The sequence below is a fragment of the Crocodylus siamensis genome, chromosome 3, assembly GCF_052110815.1.
Source record: "Crocodylus siamensis isolate JL-2025a chromosome 3, ASM5211081v1, whole genome shotgun sequence".
Classification (NCBI taxonomy): domain Eukaryota; kingdom Metazoa; phylum Chordata; order Crocodylia; family Crocodylidae; genus Crocodylus; species Crocodylus siamensis.
Window position 1 is genome coordinate 149,368,564 of NC_143397.1, and position 16,428 is coordinate 149,384,991.

Here is a 16,428-nt window from a genome sequence, read left to right on the forward strand (position 1 = left end):
TGTGTCATCAGTGACTTGGACAAGGGGGTGGAAATCACGCTGTCCAAGTTTGCTGATGACACTAAGATGTGGGGCGAGGTGGGCACACTTGAAGGGAGAGAGAGGCTGCAAATAGATTTAGACAGACTACAAAAGTGCGCAGATGAGAATAGGATGGGGTTCAGCATAGACAAATGCAGGGTGCTGCACCTTGGGAGAAGGAATCCACAGCATACATACAGGCTGGGGAGCTCCCCTCTTAAAAGCACAGAGGCGGAACAGGATCTGGGAGTCATTATTGGCTCCCAAGATGAACATGGGCTGCCAATGCCAGACCGCAGCCAGCAAGGTCAGCCATACCTTGTCTTGCATCCAAAGGTGCATCTCAAGCCAATCCAGAGAGGTGATACTCCCACTCTGTGACTTTGGTCAGGCCACAGCTGGAGTACTGCGTCCAGTTCTGGGCACTGCACTTCAAGAGGGATGTGGCCAGCCTGGAGAGGGTTCAGAGGAGGGCCACCTGTTTGGTGAGAGAGCAGCAGGACAGGCCCTATGAGGAGAGGCTGAGGGACCCGAACCTGTTCAGCCACAGCAAGACGAGGCTGAGGGGGGACTTGATGGCTGCCTACAAACTCATCAAGGGAGATCAGCAGCAAATAGGTAGAGCCCTTTTCTCCCCAGCACCACCTGGGGTGACAAGGAACAATGGTAATAAGTTGATGGAGACTAGGTTTAGGTTAGAGATCAGAAGGCAATATTTTACAGTTAGGGTGGCCAAAATCTGGAACCAACTTCCCAGGGAAGTGGTCATCGCCCCTACTTGGGCAAATTCAAGAGGAGGTTGGATGATCAACTGTCTTGGGTTTTGTGAAACCAGCATTCATTCCTGCCTGTGGCAGGGGGTCAGGCTAGATGATCTGTTCAGGTCCATCCTCACCTTAGCTACTATGAAACTATGATAAGCAAATGAACAGACATTCACTTTTGATTCAGGAAATGCAGCCACATGCCTGCAGTGTCTCAAGTCAGAAGCTAGGTGGTGCTGGAGCACGCCTGCCAACCAGTACCAAAGGAAGGAGAGGGAAGAGAGAAGCCCTCCAAGGCTTTCCCCCTCCTCCCCGCTCCAGAGAAGGGGGCGTGGGCAGGCACCAGCCTGGGGCTAGCCCACTGGAGGGTGGAGACCCCAGCCCGGATCTGCCTGGGAGGGAGCAGTGCCTGCTGGTCCCAAGCTGGGGGCAACGTGTGTCAGCTGTGTGGTGCTGGGGATGGAGGTGAGACTGGCCAGGAGCGGCAGCTTGGGCCTGGTGGTGGTAGCACTGGGAATGGGGCTCAGGACAGGGAAGGGGCAGGGGCTGCAGGCACCTGAAAATTCACCATACCTCCCCAATCCCCCCCGTCCCAGCGCCACCGCCACCGCCCGGCAGCCAGCCCGGCCACTGTGCAGATCCAGGGGTATGTCCCCCATGCCCTCCTGGGCTGCATGCTCTCTTCCCCCGCCCCGCATCCCCCGGACAAGCTGCTTGCGGCTCTGTCCTGTGTCCCACCCATGCAGAGCCTGCCCCTACCCCAGCTCCACTCCCTCCCTCACCACCGTTGAGGCCCAAGTGCTGAGGGAGAGAGCGGGGCACAGGTAGGAGCAGGGGCTGGGGAAGTGGGGGACAAGTGGAGGCCTGGGGGGCCAAACACCGGTTTGACCTCAGTCAAAGTTAAGTCTTATACTACATTCAACCAGGTTTATCTTAAACCAGTTTCAGTCATTTTGGAACTGGTTTATGTGCCCTGAACTTTGTTCTGTTACAGGTTTAAATCAGTTTCTGATCACTTAAACCGGTTTATGTATAACTTCTGTCCCTAACCTTGTAGACTTTATGAGCCTAATTCCTGAAGAATCTGGGTAGCTATCAGTGGTTTTATCCTCTTTCTACCCTATCAGATGGAAGAATATTTGTCCTCATTTTTTCAGCTGCAGACCCAGGGTGCTGAGATTTTAAGTAATTCATCAGAACCTGGGAAACCCAGCAGTTGAATTCAACACCATCTGCACCCCCTTCTGTCCCCTAACCCTAAGTTTGTCTTTTCTAGATCAGAGAAGAGGGGTTTGCAGGTTGATTTGATTTGCTTAGGAATTGGATGTTTCATATAGTTTTGAAAATAACCTTCCCTTTAGAGTGAGGTCCCAGCTGCAAATATGCAAGTGACCAGGCTCCAGTTAGTTAACACCAACGGGGTCAGGATTTTTAATTAAATTTGCTAAACAGAAGCCAATTGTTGCGTAGCACAATGTCGATCTTAACAGCATGTTTCTCTGAAAATTTTCAAGTTTCCTAGCACAGTAGTATGCAATCTTATGTTGTTGCATACAGGCATCACTTGGGAAAATTGGGACTTTGAACTTTGTTTCAGATTTATTACGTGATTTTGGGCAACTCACACACACTGAAGTTTATGAGCGAAAGAAAACATTTCCACACTTTGCTGTTTGTCACACACAGTTGTTTGCTGGTAATAGGAGTTTGGTGGCAACGTTTTTATTTTTGGTGGTTTCTGTATCTGAAGAAATGTAAAATAAGCACAATCTGATTGGTATATGAAAGTGCCTTTGCTGATGTTGCTTATTGCTTCCCAAACCAACAACACCTGTCCCAGTAGAAGCTCTTTTTTGCCAATTTGCAAGGTGCGTCTCTTCCAGGTTGGTGAACCTCCTTCGGTGGGCTTTAAACTAGGCTCGTCAGGGGAGGGGGAAGATGAGGGCGGAGGAGACGATGAACTACCAGGCCCAGCAACAGCCAGCGAGCCCAGACCAATGGTCAAAAGGGAGAAACAGGTAAGTGATGGGGGACGGGGCATTGCTGAGACTAGGGGGTCAGTGGGCACAACCGTTGGAGGCCTCAAATGCCTCTACACGAATGCTCGAAGTATGGGGAAGAAGCAGGAGGAACTTGCCCTCCTCCTAGCTGTCACCAGCCCTGACATAGTGGGGATCACAGAAACGTGGTGGGACTCATCGCATGACTGGGCGGTGAGTGTCAAGGGCTATAGGCTATACAGGAGGGACAGGATAGGAAGGAAAGGTGGAGGAGTAGCACTCTACATCAAGGAGGAATATACTTCCTCGTTAATTAGCAAGGGGGTAGAGGGGGGGCACTCTGAGGTGCTCTGGGTTAGAGTAAAAGGCAGTCCAGGGGATAGAGACTTAACGGTGGGAGTCTACTATAGACCTCCCAACCAGGGAGAAGAGCTCAACCAGGAATTCTTAGGTCAGCTCGCAGAGGCAGTGAGGGCTAAGGATGTGGTAGTCATGGGGGACCTGAACTTCCCAGACATCTGCTGGGAAGAGCAGTCAGCCAAGTCTGATCGCTCACGTCGGTTCTTAGCCAGAGTGCAGGACCTCCATCTAACCCAGGAGGTGCACAGCCCCACCAGGGGAGACGCCTTGTTGGACCTGGTGCTGGCCACGGGTGATGACCTGGTGAGGGGGCTGCGGGTGATGGGCCACCTGAGAGACAGTGATCATCGCTTGCTGGAATTCACCATCCAGCGTAAGGTGGCAAAGGGCTGCAGCAAGGCAACAGCCCTAGACTTTAGGAGGGCTAACTTCAACAAGCTAAGGAGGATCATTGGGGAAGCGCTGAGGACCCAGAGGGGAAGGGAACCAGATGTCGAAGGTGAGTGGTTGCTCCTTAAGGAAACGATCCTCCATGCCCAAAGGGAGGTAATCCCAACAAGGGTCAAAGGGAGCAGGAGGGCACATAAACCCCCATGGCTCACTAGGAGCATCCGGGAATGTCTCCTTGCTAAAAGGGAGGCATACACCCAATGGAGGGATGGGGTCATCACCAAGAAGGACTATGTTACAGTCGCCCGAGGATGTAGGGGGGCAGTCAGGAAGGCCAAGGCAGAGATGGAGATAGGACTAGCTTCCCGGATTAAGGACAATAAGAAGTCCTTCTTCAAATACATAGGGGGTAAAAAGAGGGTCCCGGGTAATGTGGGGCCCCTGCAGGACACGATGGGCAACTTAGTCGTCACGCCAGATGACAAAGCTAACATATTTAACGATTTCTTTGCCTCTGTCTTCCTAAGTAGGGACCAGTTCAGCCACCTCCCTGCTGGGCCCCCCTTGGGCCCAGGGAGAGACACGCCTGGGCCAGGGGTTAGCGAGGAGTTAGTTAGGGTACTTCTGGAGAGGCTGGACGTGTTCAAGTCTGCTGGTCCGGATGACCTTCACCCTAGGGTTCTACAGGAACTGGCCGAGGTCATTGCGGGACCCCTGGCGCGGCTCTATGAGCACTCGTGGTGCTCTGGTGAGGTGCCGGAGGACTGGAAGAGGGCCAATGTGGTCCCTATCTTCAAAAAGGGAAAAAAAGAGGACCCGGGAAATTACAGGCCAGTTAGTCTTACCTCAATCCCGGGTAAGCTCTTTGAAAAAATTATCCTGGTACACATCCAGGAGGGCCTTGCGGGGGAATGCATGCTCAGGGGCAACCAACATGGGTTCATCAGTGGCAGGTCTTGTCAGACCAACCTGGTGGCCTTTTATGATCAGGTCACCAAATCATTAGGCGCAGGGGTTGCTGTGGATGTAGTCTTTCTGGACTTCTGGAAGGCTTTCGACACTGTCTCTCACCCTGTCCTCATCAAAAAGCTGGGAGACTGTGGTGTCGATGCCCGCACAGTCAAATGGGTCGCCAACTGGTTGGAGGGCCGCACCCAGAGGGTGGTAGTGGATGGGTTCCTCTCGACCTGGAAGGACGTGGGCAGTGGGGTTCCGCAGGGCTCGGTCCTCGGGCCTGCACTGTTCAACATCTTCATCAGTGACTTGGATGAGGGGGTAGAAAGCACCCTGTTCAAGTTTGCTGATGACACTAAGTTGTGGGGGGATGTGGGTGCACTAGAAGGGTGCAATAGGCTACAAGCTGACCTTGACAGGTTGCAACGGTGGGCGGATGAGAATAGGATGGGGTTTAACACTGATAAGTGCAAGGTGTTGCACATGGGGAGGAAGAACCGGCACCACACTTACAGGTTGGGGAACTCCCCTCTTGCCAGCACGGAGACGGAAAAGGATCTTGGAGTCGTCATTGACTCCACGAGGAACATGGGCCGGCAGTGTGGGGAGGCAGTCAAGAAGGCCAACCGTACCCTGTCATGCATCCACAGATGCATCTTGAGCAGGTCCAGGGAGGTGATCCTCCCCCTCTATGCGGCACTGGTCAGGCCGCAGCTGGAGTACTGCGTCCAGTTCTGGGCGCCACACTTCAAGAGGGACGTGGACGATATGGAAAGAGTTCAGAGGAGGGCCACTCGTATGATCAGGGGTCAGCAGGGCAGGCCTTATGAGGAGAGGCTACGGGACCTGAACCTGTTTAGCCTCCACAAGAGAAGGTTAAGGGGGGACCTTGTGGCCTGCTACAAACTGGTCAGGGGGGATCAGCAGGTATTGGGGGAGTCCCTGTTCCCCCGTGCGCTGCCAGGAGTGACCAGGAATAACGGTCACAAGCTGGAGGAGGGTAAGTTTAGATTAGATATTAGGAGGCGCTACTTCACAGTCAGGGCGGCTAGGGCCTGGAACCGGCTTCCAGGGGAAGTGGTGCAGGCTCCTAGCCTGGGGATTTTTAAAAGGAAGTTAGATGAGCACCTTGCCGGGGTCATCTGACCCCGGTGCTCTTTCCTGCCAAAGCAGGGGGTCGGACTAGATGATCTACCTAGGTCCCTTCCGACTCTAGCTACTATGAAACTATGAAACTACGTACGGTTTGCTGGTTTAGCTTTGTGGCCATAACTAACATAGGTTAAAGTCTTGCCCATCTCACAGGGTGTCCAGTTCCCTCTTAAGGTGAATGGAGGGTCACATTCCAGTGACTTTAAGAGGATCACAATCAAATGTTCTTTGGTCATATTTTCTGCTGGTTTATGGCACCAGTGGATAACATTTGAAGTAAAAAAATTGTGAGAAATCATATTGCCCTCCAGTTCCTGGAAATGAACTTTAGAATTTGGGATTCCTTTGACTATCATAAAACAAAATTAGCTCTGCCTCCCTGGCTCTGTAGCAGGGGTGTAATTACAGCAGCCCAGCACATGCCTCCTGTTTTTTATTTGTGTGCTGACGTGTGGCCAAATCACCATGGAATTTCCCAGCGGAAGTATTTCCTAATGGTTGATCTTCTGCACATCTTCCAGCTCTCAGGATATTTTTGGTTTCATGTGTTAAGTTACAGCCACGTAGAGTCATAACGCTGATGTGAGAGAGTCGGTGGGAATCAAGCGAAGCAAATGCTATCCTGTATTTCTCCCTGTGTAGGTTTGTATCTCAGTGCCAAACAACACTGTGACTCTATGTGCTGCTCTTTGTAGGCAACTGGCGTTTTGCTGCATTGCTTCACCAAGTTTTGATGCAAATAATGATGGGGGAATGGCTTTATGAAGTTCTTTTCACTTTTGGTGGATAGAACTTTTTTTTTTCCTCCCCTTCAGCTACTGTAAAAATATCCTGGAGGCTCAAGAGAGCACTTCTAGGAGCATTCTGTAGAAATAAGGCTTTGTTGGCTTGGGGAGTGATAAAAGATATTGTTCATCCCTGACTTCTGTAATTGACTTTTATCTGAAATCACTGTGTTATCGTATGATGCACAAGGAACTGGGAGGGGGAAACGGCTGTTTGTTTGGAAAAATGCACAGTTTTCCAGGGTATCACTGTGCATCTCACTCGCTTTAGAAAACTCAGAGATATGTGCTCGTGCTGGGTCGGAGCTGCAGTGCCTCAAATTATCATGTTCCATATTAAAAATTAGTATTTGACAAACCCTGCAGATAGAGGTTGTTACTGCTTGTCTGTCGTGTATTGAGAACACCTGCTGGTTTTCTGGGAATTGATTTTGATGGTATACTAAAATGCCTCTGATTCGTGTTTTTAAGACCAGATTCCATGTCCATGGTCAGTTGCTATTTTATGTTAGTATATCAATACTCCATTAATAACTGCTTGAAACAAGTGGAGCGGTAAGAAAGTCGCTTGTTTTCAGAGGCTTGTTGTCACTGGATCCTGCAATAACGATTTACATTGTTGGGAAGTGCTATTTTTCTTGCACGTCTGCCTCAGCCTCTGGCAATAACATCTATTTCAGAGTAACTCCTGCTTCCTTCCCTCCACTTGGCTCATCTGCACTTGCAGAAGCGTATGCTGTTTATCTCCTTCTTCCTAAGCAGTCATATTTTGGCTTGACTTGCCTCTCTGTCTCTGCCTGTAACTACTACATAGCTTTGTTTTTGGGGAGCAGTGTGTTCATAGAGATTTCTTTATTGGCTGGGCAGGGAACTAGGGCTGTCCTGAATTTTAAGTTTCTCAGGTTCAGATTTCAAACATAAGAGGGATAATCTCAGTAAAGATTCATCTGCTTTGAGGTCTAATGTGACTCTGTATATGCCATGCATGACAGCTTGGTTAGAAGGTATGGGTGCTTGCTTTTGCAAACAATCACATATCTGTAAAGTGAAGTTTGAAATGTGGCTTCTCTAAACATTACAGAGGGGGGCTGCTTCAGTGTTGGGACCTTTTTTGATGTTTTGTCGGTTGTCTTATCGTGCTTCCAGCTGGTTAAATATGCCTTGCATCCTGCAAGACGGGACTAACACTTGTCTACCCTTTCTCTGAATGGGGATAGTAATAAGCTTGTAAAATAACTGTTTGGACAAAGGCAAACCCTAAGCCTGCCTTTCCCCATATCTTAACAAAACCAAACCTCTGTACGCAGTTACTATCTTCCTTCCAGCCCAACCCAGAATTGCTCTCCTCCGTCTCTGGTATGCTTGAGAGCAGCCACTGGGGATGCCCAAAGTGGCTTCACTGCCTCCGTTCTGGGTTGGGGGTATGTGAGCAGGAAGGAGTAGCTCGGGTGCACTGGCTGGGCAGTCCCTGCCTGGGAATGCCAGCAACACAATGCAGGCGTTCCCCAAAAGGTCGCTCCCTGCCAGTTTTGACTTGCCCACTGCAAAACCTTGGGAACATGAGAGTATTTCCAAGAAAGGCCTAAACCCTTTGCCTCCTTCTTGGAAACAGCTGACTTGTGTTGGTTGGACTCAGCTGAAGCAGACACCTGGCATGGAAGACTTCAGCTCAAATAGCTAATGTTTGCCCATGTTTAAAACCCGGATTTCAATTGCTTATACTGGAACGTGGTCAGGTGGCCACCGGAGCAGGCAGGGAGAACTTCCCTAGCCCGGACAACGTGGACCTAATTGTGGCCTGGTCCCCCTGACCTAGATGCATTTGAGACATGAGATTTGTCAGAGCTGTCTGCTTTGGTTTTGGCGTCCTAAGCAGGGAGAAGGGGAGGGTGCTGTGCACTGGGGAGTTTTACCGCAGGCTGCTGCTGCTGCCTCCTCCAAATCAGTGCCTAGGACTGGTGCCCTGCTTGCCCAGTCTTGCTCACACCCCTGTTTTCTAGCCTCTCTCTTTATGGGAAACCTGGAATAATTGTCAGGTTTTCTCCTGGTGTTGCATCAGAGTAGCTGCAAAGAGCAGAGCCCTGAATTTCTGGTGATATCTGGCACCATGAATGATTTTATGTTGCGGCCATTCTGTTCCGTTAATTCTAAATTAAACTGATCTCAGTCTTCTCAAAATGCACCCTGAGGGCTTCAGACTGTCCAGCAAGGCTTGGGGAAGCCTTCTGTAGTCACAGTTAATGTCGGTATGGCCTTTGATCCGAAAGTGCAGGGTTGCATTTATCCTACAGGTTCCCCTCCTCGCGTTGGCTGTAGTTCTCTCATCAGGGGTTTAAACTCCCTGCGAGGGAACAAGTCTGCTGACATCAGGTGCATTTCTGTGAACAGCTTCACAGTCACTCCCTTGGATAAAAGCAGTGGATATTTAAGCAGCGAACTTCCTGAGTGAGTGGGACCTTTTCTTTATTGAAGATCTGGCAGGAAGAGAGGTCCCAGGTTTAGTGCCTGGTATGTTTGACTCCAGTTTAAATGTCACGGAGCATCTTTTACCTTGATGCCTATTAACCATTCATATTTTTGCAGGGCATGCCCACCCTTGTCTGGCCCATGAGGGCTTTTGTTGACCAAACTAACTAAAATCTGAACTGGCAGATTCTCGGTTAAATCCTGTGCATTGCTGCCCCCTCTTCCCCCCCGTCCCCCCTCCCCAGCTGCACAGCAAATGCCTATTTGCTAATCTATCATTAGGAGTCATATTGGCTTGCAGACAAGCAAAGTACCATGATGTATTGCCCTCCCTTCTTGTTCAAGCTGTTCGGATTGTTTTCCTGTTTTAAAAAAAAAATCTTCACTGGGAAAATATCTGACAAATGTTCAATAACCTGGCATGTTAGCCTGCCTGGCAGGCCTTGCTAACCCGCGGGGCTCCACTTTGCTACAGGGAATGGCTGACCTCGGGTAACCTTCTCCTTTTCTTTCTGGTAGTTATTTGTATACAAAACTTAGATTGAGTTAGGTCTATAGGTATTATGTATTCAGTTGCATGCCCAGCTTGCAGCCTTGCATATACAGTCCCTTAGCAGCTCCATGATGTATTGTTACAGATCTTGGCTCTTCATTTATAACCACAGTGACTGGGGTCATAAGTGACCGATAAGAAGGGTTATGCTCCTGTTACATGAATGGGCTGTATTTGCTGGCTTTCTTGACCACTGTTATAGCAAAGGCTTGAGGATAGACTGCAGGATGTAGTTCATATTAGGGTCATGTGCTGTATTTGTATCCAAAATTCCAGATTATCCTATCCTGTCCTCCTAAACATGTAGGAAATGAGGACCAGATACTGTGCGCACACAGTTGCTTTGATAAATTTACAGCCAAGACTGGAAAAACTTAATCGTTCATAATTGTGACATTTCATGCAAAAGCTCCAGACTATTTATGCTGAAGGGTTTTAGTTGTGAATGGCAAAGCTTTTGTTCAGCACTGCTTGCTCATCTGTTTATAAAGCTGTCCTGTTGTAATGCACAAAGCCCAAACCCATCTTCAGCAACGGATTGTGCACATTCTGGACTCAGTGTTGAAGTGCTGACATGGAAAATGTCCCTGTGCTAAGATTTAAGAATGATTTCTATTCCCCAGACTTTGCAGAACCCAAAGTGGCAGGGGCAGAAAAGCCTTTGGCAGGAGGGTGAGAAGGATGGTTCAAAGATGTAGGACATTTAAAAAAAAAGGGGGAAAAAAAGGCATAATGAGTAAAAACACCAAAAAAAGAAGAAACCTGGGCATCCCTCTATGGAGAAAGACCCTTGCCAGAGTCCTTCTAGTGCTGCTGTCATATTAACTGTTCTCTTTGCACGTGCTATCACACGTTTCACTCTGGAGCACAAAATACATCATATGATATACAAGACAAGTTCATGTAGGTTGATTCTAAAGGTTGATCAAGGAAGAAGTGAGTAAGTGAGTGAGTGCTCATGCACATACTCGCACAAGAAACCATAACTGTTGCAGTAAATGGATTTGAAATCTGTTGTTTGTCATGCACCCTTGTTACTTCATTATATATGCAGTGTAGTTACTATGTGCCTTTCACTTCCATGGCAAGTCATCCAGTTTAGTATCATAATCTTTTTTTAAGCAGTTGGATAACTTCATGACTGGTAGCACTTGTATCTATAGTAATTAAGGCACTAAGCTGACTGGTTTTAGTGGTCAGGAGATTGGTCCATCCATGGGTAGGACTGCAAGAATTTGTTTAGATGCATTATGTGGACTTGCAGAGCTGTATATATATCGTCACGATACAGTTTCCTCTATCCAAGTTCCAACTCTTTCAATCTTTAATTCTTTTTTTTTTCCCTCCCTTTCTTAGCGTCAAGATGGTGGTGATGTGGACCAGTGGTGATACCTTCAAGACTGTCTACTTTATCCTCAACCAAGCTCCTTTCCAGTTCTCCATTTGTGGATTACTCCAGGTCTTTGTGGACATAGCCATCTTGCTGCAGGTTTACTTCTACAGTTACTACCCTCAGAAGCCAGCATCACACACAGCACACCCAGCCAGTACAAAGGCACTCTGAAATATGCTGTGGAAATGGTGATAGGTCAACAGTGTTGAGGAGTCGACCTTTGCAGCTTTCTTTTCTCTTGTAAATACTGGTTTTGCTGTTGAATTTAAAAAAGGAATGAGTGCAAGGCTGGGAAGTAGGAGGGCTCTATCACTGGAGTTAGAGTTGAAAATCAACTTGTTCTGTTTGGTTTCAGACTCATCATATAGAGTATTTTTCCCCTGTTGGAGGGACAGTTAGTTTCTTTTTGCCTATGTACCTGTGAGCCTTATACATTCACCAGTGTTTGTACATATAATCACAAGGGCTGGATGTGTGTGTTTTTAATGCTATTTAAAGATGTAAAACCACAGAAATCATAGAATATTTTGTCTGAAGCTTTTACTTATTTATATTATATAAAAAGTATGTATATTGGCAGTAAGTTTGGATTATCTCTTAGGGTCAAATATCTTAATAACGTGTGAAGACACTATCAAATATTTAATGCAAAGTTTTTCAGTAAAGGTGGGTGGGGGAGGACCCTAGGAAGGGGACCACTTGAAGTAAACCAATTATCTAGTATCAAGTGTGTATGTATTGGGTGATGCATCTCACACTGCTGGTTCAGTGTGGTGGGTTCATCAAGATGAAAGGTTTCATAGGGGTAATGGGGTGCACAATGCTGGGCCAAATCAAATAGATATTGATAGGAACAAGGTGGGAGAATTAAAGGGGTGGGAGAGTGTGAGTCTTAGTAGTCTTGCTTTGAAGCAGTCACTTTCAGGGGTTCCTAATTTGATAGGGTGCAATACTATGGAAAATGCGTGGATGTTTGGAGTAGGTTGGTAGGCTGCTGAATGGGGCCAGGAGAAACACCAGTGAAACCTTTCCCGGCAGTGACAGAGCACCAGCAATAAAGTAGTAACCAACTTTCAAGGCTGCTAAAGTATGGGATGGAGATGGATGCGAGGGAAAGAAATGAAGTAGCTTTCTATTCCTGAAATGCAGTTAGCTGAATGCTGGGATTCTCATTAGTATTACTTAATGCCAAATGAGACCACTTTGTGTTCTAGGCTTTTTTTTGTTAGCCAAACATGGAAGTGCCACAGGGGATTGGGTCAGGACTGCGGTGTCATTCTTTTTCTGCTATTTAAATCTTCCAGGCTGTTAGAAAGCTCCAATAGCTCAGAGGCGGGGTGAGAAATCTAAGGGGGTTATAATTTATATATGTAATGTAGAAGTTTATATACCGTATATTTGCCAGCATCCTTTATTGTGCCCTTTCTGACAGCTGGCACTTACCTGGAAATGCTAAGCGGTGTACAGCTTGAAATGGTTTGTTATGAAACCCCTGGGCTGCAGCCAATTGCCATAATGATCCTGTCTTCATCAGAATGAGATGGATACAGAGAGATACTTAGTCCCAAGAACCATTGTGTCTGCACTGCCTTCTTTATGAGAGTCATTCTTTACTGCCAGATAAATCCTCTCCTACTGCAGCTGCCATTGTTGAGGGCAGTGATAGACTGTTAGTAAGCCATTTTGTTCTCCGAGAACATCCCAGAAGGATACATTATTTTAAATAAGGCAACAAGACGGGGATATCACATCTTCGGTTTTAAATCAGGTATTCTCACTAACCTGCTGCTTTTGGGGATCCCACGCTCTGTGTTTGGATCACCTTTAAGGGAGGCCAGATAGAGTCTTCAGAACTGTAGTAGTTTGGGATCACAATGTAGCAAAATCTATCAGGAAAGTTTATTTTGAGGTAATGGACACCCAGTTGTCCTCTGCTGTTGTGCTTTTGGTTTTTCTTGTTTCTGAACTTGGCATCACTCAAGTTTATAGTACAGCCTGACCTCTGGGCTTCCACCCTGGTGTGTGTTCCTTGGAGGCCACCTCCTTTGCCTGGGTGGGTCAAATCTTGAATCCATTGGTGAAACTCCCATAGTCCTTAAATGGACCAGGGTTTGGCCCTTTCAATACATGTGTGTTGTATTTGGGCATTTGGAGCAGCAGCCCATGAGCTCATCAGGTGTCCGACCCTGCTGTGGCTTGTGGATGTGGAGGAGAGAACGACCACAGGGAACCCCACCCCCCACTGCACAAACAGCCTACACAGATAGCCCCGATCTCAGGAAAGTCGTTCTATCTGAAGGCCTGGCATAGAGTGCTATGGTCAAACTCCGCCTCCATGCTTTTTGTTTGACACCACACTCTTTTATGCCTAAAGTGACCTTACAAAGATGACAAACCTGGCACGGCAGACAATGAATGTTTTAGTCCTCTCATTTCCCCAATGTTCTGGTTGTACTAAAAGAACATCTGGGCTTTTTGTCCTTTACAGACTTCTTTAACAACTGTCCTCTCTGGTATGCTGCTTCAACAAGGATTGTATTTCTACTTGTATGCAAACAAACACTTTCTCACGTTTTAATGGTTTGGGTTGTTTTTTAAATAACTTGTAATGTTAAGATTTTTGTATATGGTGGTCTTTTTTCTACTGGTCTACGGAACAGGGGTGTAATTACTAAGTGGCTGTTAAGGAATATACTTCTGTATGTTATGACTTAACCTAAGGGGAGATGTGGTCCCAAACGCCTCCTTGACTTTGAATAGCATGCATTACTGAAGATAAAATAATCCTTTTGTGTCCTTTTGGAACTCTTTGCTGTGCAGATTCTTAACAGTCTGCCGTCACTACCAAAAACAGCAAACTCTGTGGACATGTTTCTTTCACGCCAGAGTTGCGAATGCTGGAAAGGAAGCCAGTGGACTAGTATCTAAAGTCATTTTCTACTTACAGCATTTAAAAAGCTGGGCTTCTTAGCCAGCAGCATTCAAACTTCAGCTGGATAGAGACTTTAGAAGCAAAATGTTACAGAACTTTTTGTGCATCAGGAAATAGCAGTAGCAGTGATTGCCTCAGAGAATTAACAAATCACTTACCTGAGATACCATCTCTTTCTTGAATGTATGGCACGTTTCATGGAGCTCACTGTGTCTCTTGCAGTGATTTTTAAAAAAATAAAGAAATAAAGAAATATTGTTATACATAGATGCTGTGTTGCTTTGTTTTGTTTGGCATTTGGGCTGGTGTAACGGTTGAGCTGTTCCCAAATGTCACTGATAGGGAACTAGTTCACAACCGTACGTAAAGTGCTGTGGCTCTGACACCAGGGGCTGGGATTGAGTGCCCAGTCCAGCATGCCTTGCAGTGGGTGAGTGGGAGAAGGAAGGAGGCTTTCACTCATGCTATGAAGGTCCCAAGAGTGGGTGACCTGTAGCTGGGGGCTTTTTCACTTTTATTTCTCCCCAAAACCTGAGTTCAGTATTGTGCAGCTGACCTAAACCTGTCGTATGCTTGCCTGACACTATTGCCTGACACTGACTTCAGCTTGCTTAACACTGTTGTTTATTATCCAGCTACCCAAAACTTGCCACAGCCTTTCCAGAGAGAGGTCAAAACTACATAAAACTCAAATCATGTGCCTTCACCCACTGATGCTTATGACTAGGCTTTGTGTGTGCACCCATGTCTCTGCAGGCTTTAAGAATGACCAAATGTAAGTAGTAATGCACTGAGAGCAAAGATGTGCCACATCAATGTGCCCTTTCAATAGGATGAGAGCCTGTCTTTGAGCTCACGAATCTGATGCCTCTTAAGGTAGGTATGCCACTGTGATGTCATATCAATGGCAATGTGTAAGATGCCATTTGAACATTGTGTTTTGGCACTCTGATTGCAAAAGAGAGATACATCCGAACATCTGCTTATCCTTCCCAGGGCAGGGGGGAACATATTAATTATGAAGTCTCCAACAGCAGCATACATCATACAGGAAATGCACGGGCATGCCTACCAAGATGGTCAGAAAATGCAGACAGCAGGTTGTCATATATCCTAAAGTTACCAATTGGTAGGAAAGGATAGCAGTGAAAAATTCCTCCAGTCACTTGTAAATAGTGTCAGAGAAGGTGAAACCATATGAATGCTTTTTGTTGGTTGTTGAACAAATGTAATAGGCACCAGGGACAAGAACTATGCTGAACTAAAAAAAAAAAAAGCATTCTCCTTTTGGGTACCTTTTGTGTTTGACAGTCAGTGCTTTATAAAGCTTCCAAAAACACTTTATAAGGCTTCCAAAGTAATTTAACATATTCCTCTTATAGTTTTCCTGATCTGTCACTTCAGTAGATTAAACTGAACTTTTATTAAACACCAGGCTTTATGTAACAGGACTAATAAGACTGAGTATGTGTGTTTGTGTGTGTGACTATTAGAACTGTGTGTTCACTCTAGTTTAATTGCAGAGCCTTTGAAAAATATAAGGGTGGCTGATGTGAGATGACAGAGAATTGCTATACTACTTTTTGAACAATCATGCTTTATGACCTTGGGTTGTAATATGCTAGACATGCAATGTCGGTTTTGTTCTACATTTGTCATTATTAGAATTGCAGTGGTAAATATAGAGCTACAGCAAGACATTAGGAATTGAGGCCAACATCCTAACTAAACAGTTTTCTATGCTGTTGATCCATAAAGGGCTTTCACTAATGGTGGCTTGATTAAAACACAAAGTATGAAGGTTTGTTTCCTTTCTGTAGGGGGAAAAAAACCCATTGCGTGCTCCCTTTAGAATAAATGTCATTTTTCTAAACATGGGGTATGGGGAGGGGGCATCATCACATGCACGTTTCACAAATCCAGTGTGTGAGCTGAGTCTAGTTGGAAGACTGTGTAGAAATAACGTAATGGGTATGGAATAGAAAGTAAATGTTCTGCAATGACAAAATTAAAGCAGCCAAGAGATTTGCCAGCTGAACTCTTAAGTTTGGGGACAAGTGTGCCTTTTTAATGACCTTTCTTAATACATGATGTGACCATACAGCCATCTGAGTTTGACATTCCTGAGGCTAAAAAGCTGTGCCTTGATGATGAGGCTTGAGAGACCCAACTGCTGAGCATCCTGCTCCACTTTCAAAACAAAATCTGAGTCAGAGCAGGACATGGCATATGGGCAGTGCTCCAGAAGCATTAGGCTTCATTTTAACCCTTCTCTGCAAGCTGGTACTCCTGCTGTTCTACTTGCTGTGCTGAGTGTCAAGCTGTGGGCAGATGCTATGTCTGTCTGATAGTTTACTTGACAATGCCAGGGCTGAGGATCCTGGACGCGCATGCCAGGCTTAGATATAGCTTGCAAAGGGGCAAGGCCCCTTGTTTTTTGCTTATCTTCCACAGAAAATAGCATGTGGCTTTTAATCCATGCCGGCTCCTGGATATCAAACAAGGGTGGGGGGAAAAATAGCTCTTAACTGGTCTTTAATGCCTCACATTGCACAGAATAGTTGCTATTTCCTGAGGCTCCCTCTGGCACAGCAGTGAGGGGATTGAAGTGGTGGTAGCACAACAGTGGCCATCAAACTGTAAATACTGAACTATTTT

At 46.6% G+C, this 16,428-nt stretch overlaps 1 protein-coding gene across 2 annotated transcripts in view; it reads left to right on the plus strand.

The window, feature by feature from the left end:
* Positions 1-14,037, plus strand: part of SLC66A2 (solute carrier family 66 member 2) — a 90,403-nt gene extending 76,366 nt beyond the window's left edge. For both annotated transcript variants that reach the window (XM_090039530.1, XM_090039531.1), the window contains one exon: positions 10,802-14,037. In XM_090039530.1, coding sequence (XP_089895656.1) covers positions 10,802-11,009 — 208 coding nt within the window. In that variant the 3' untranslated portion in view covers positions 11,010-14,037. The remainder of the gene's footprint in view (positions 1-10,801) is intronic.
* The last annotated feature ends 2,391 nt before the right edge of the window (positions 14,038-16,428 follow it).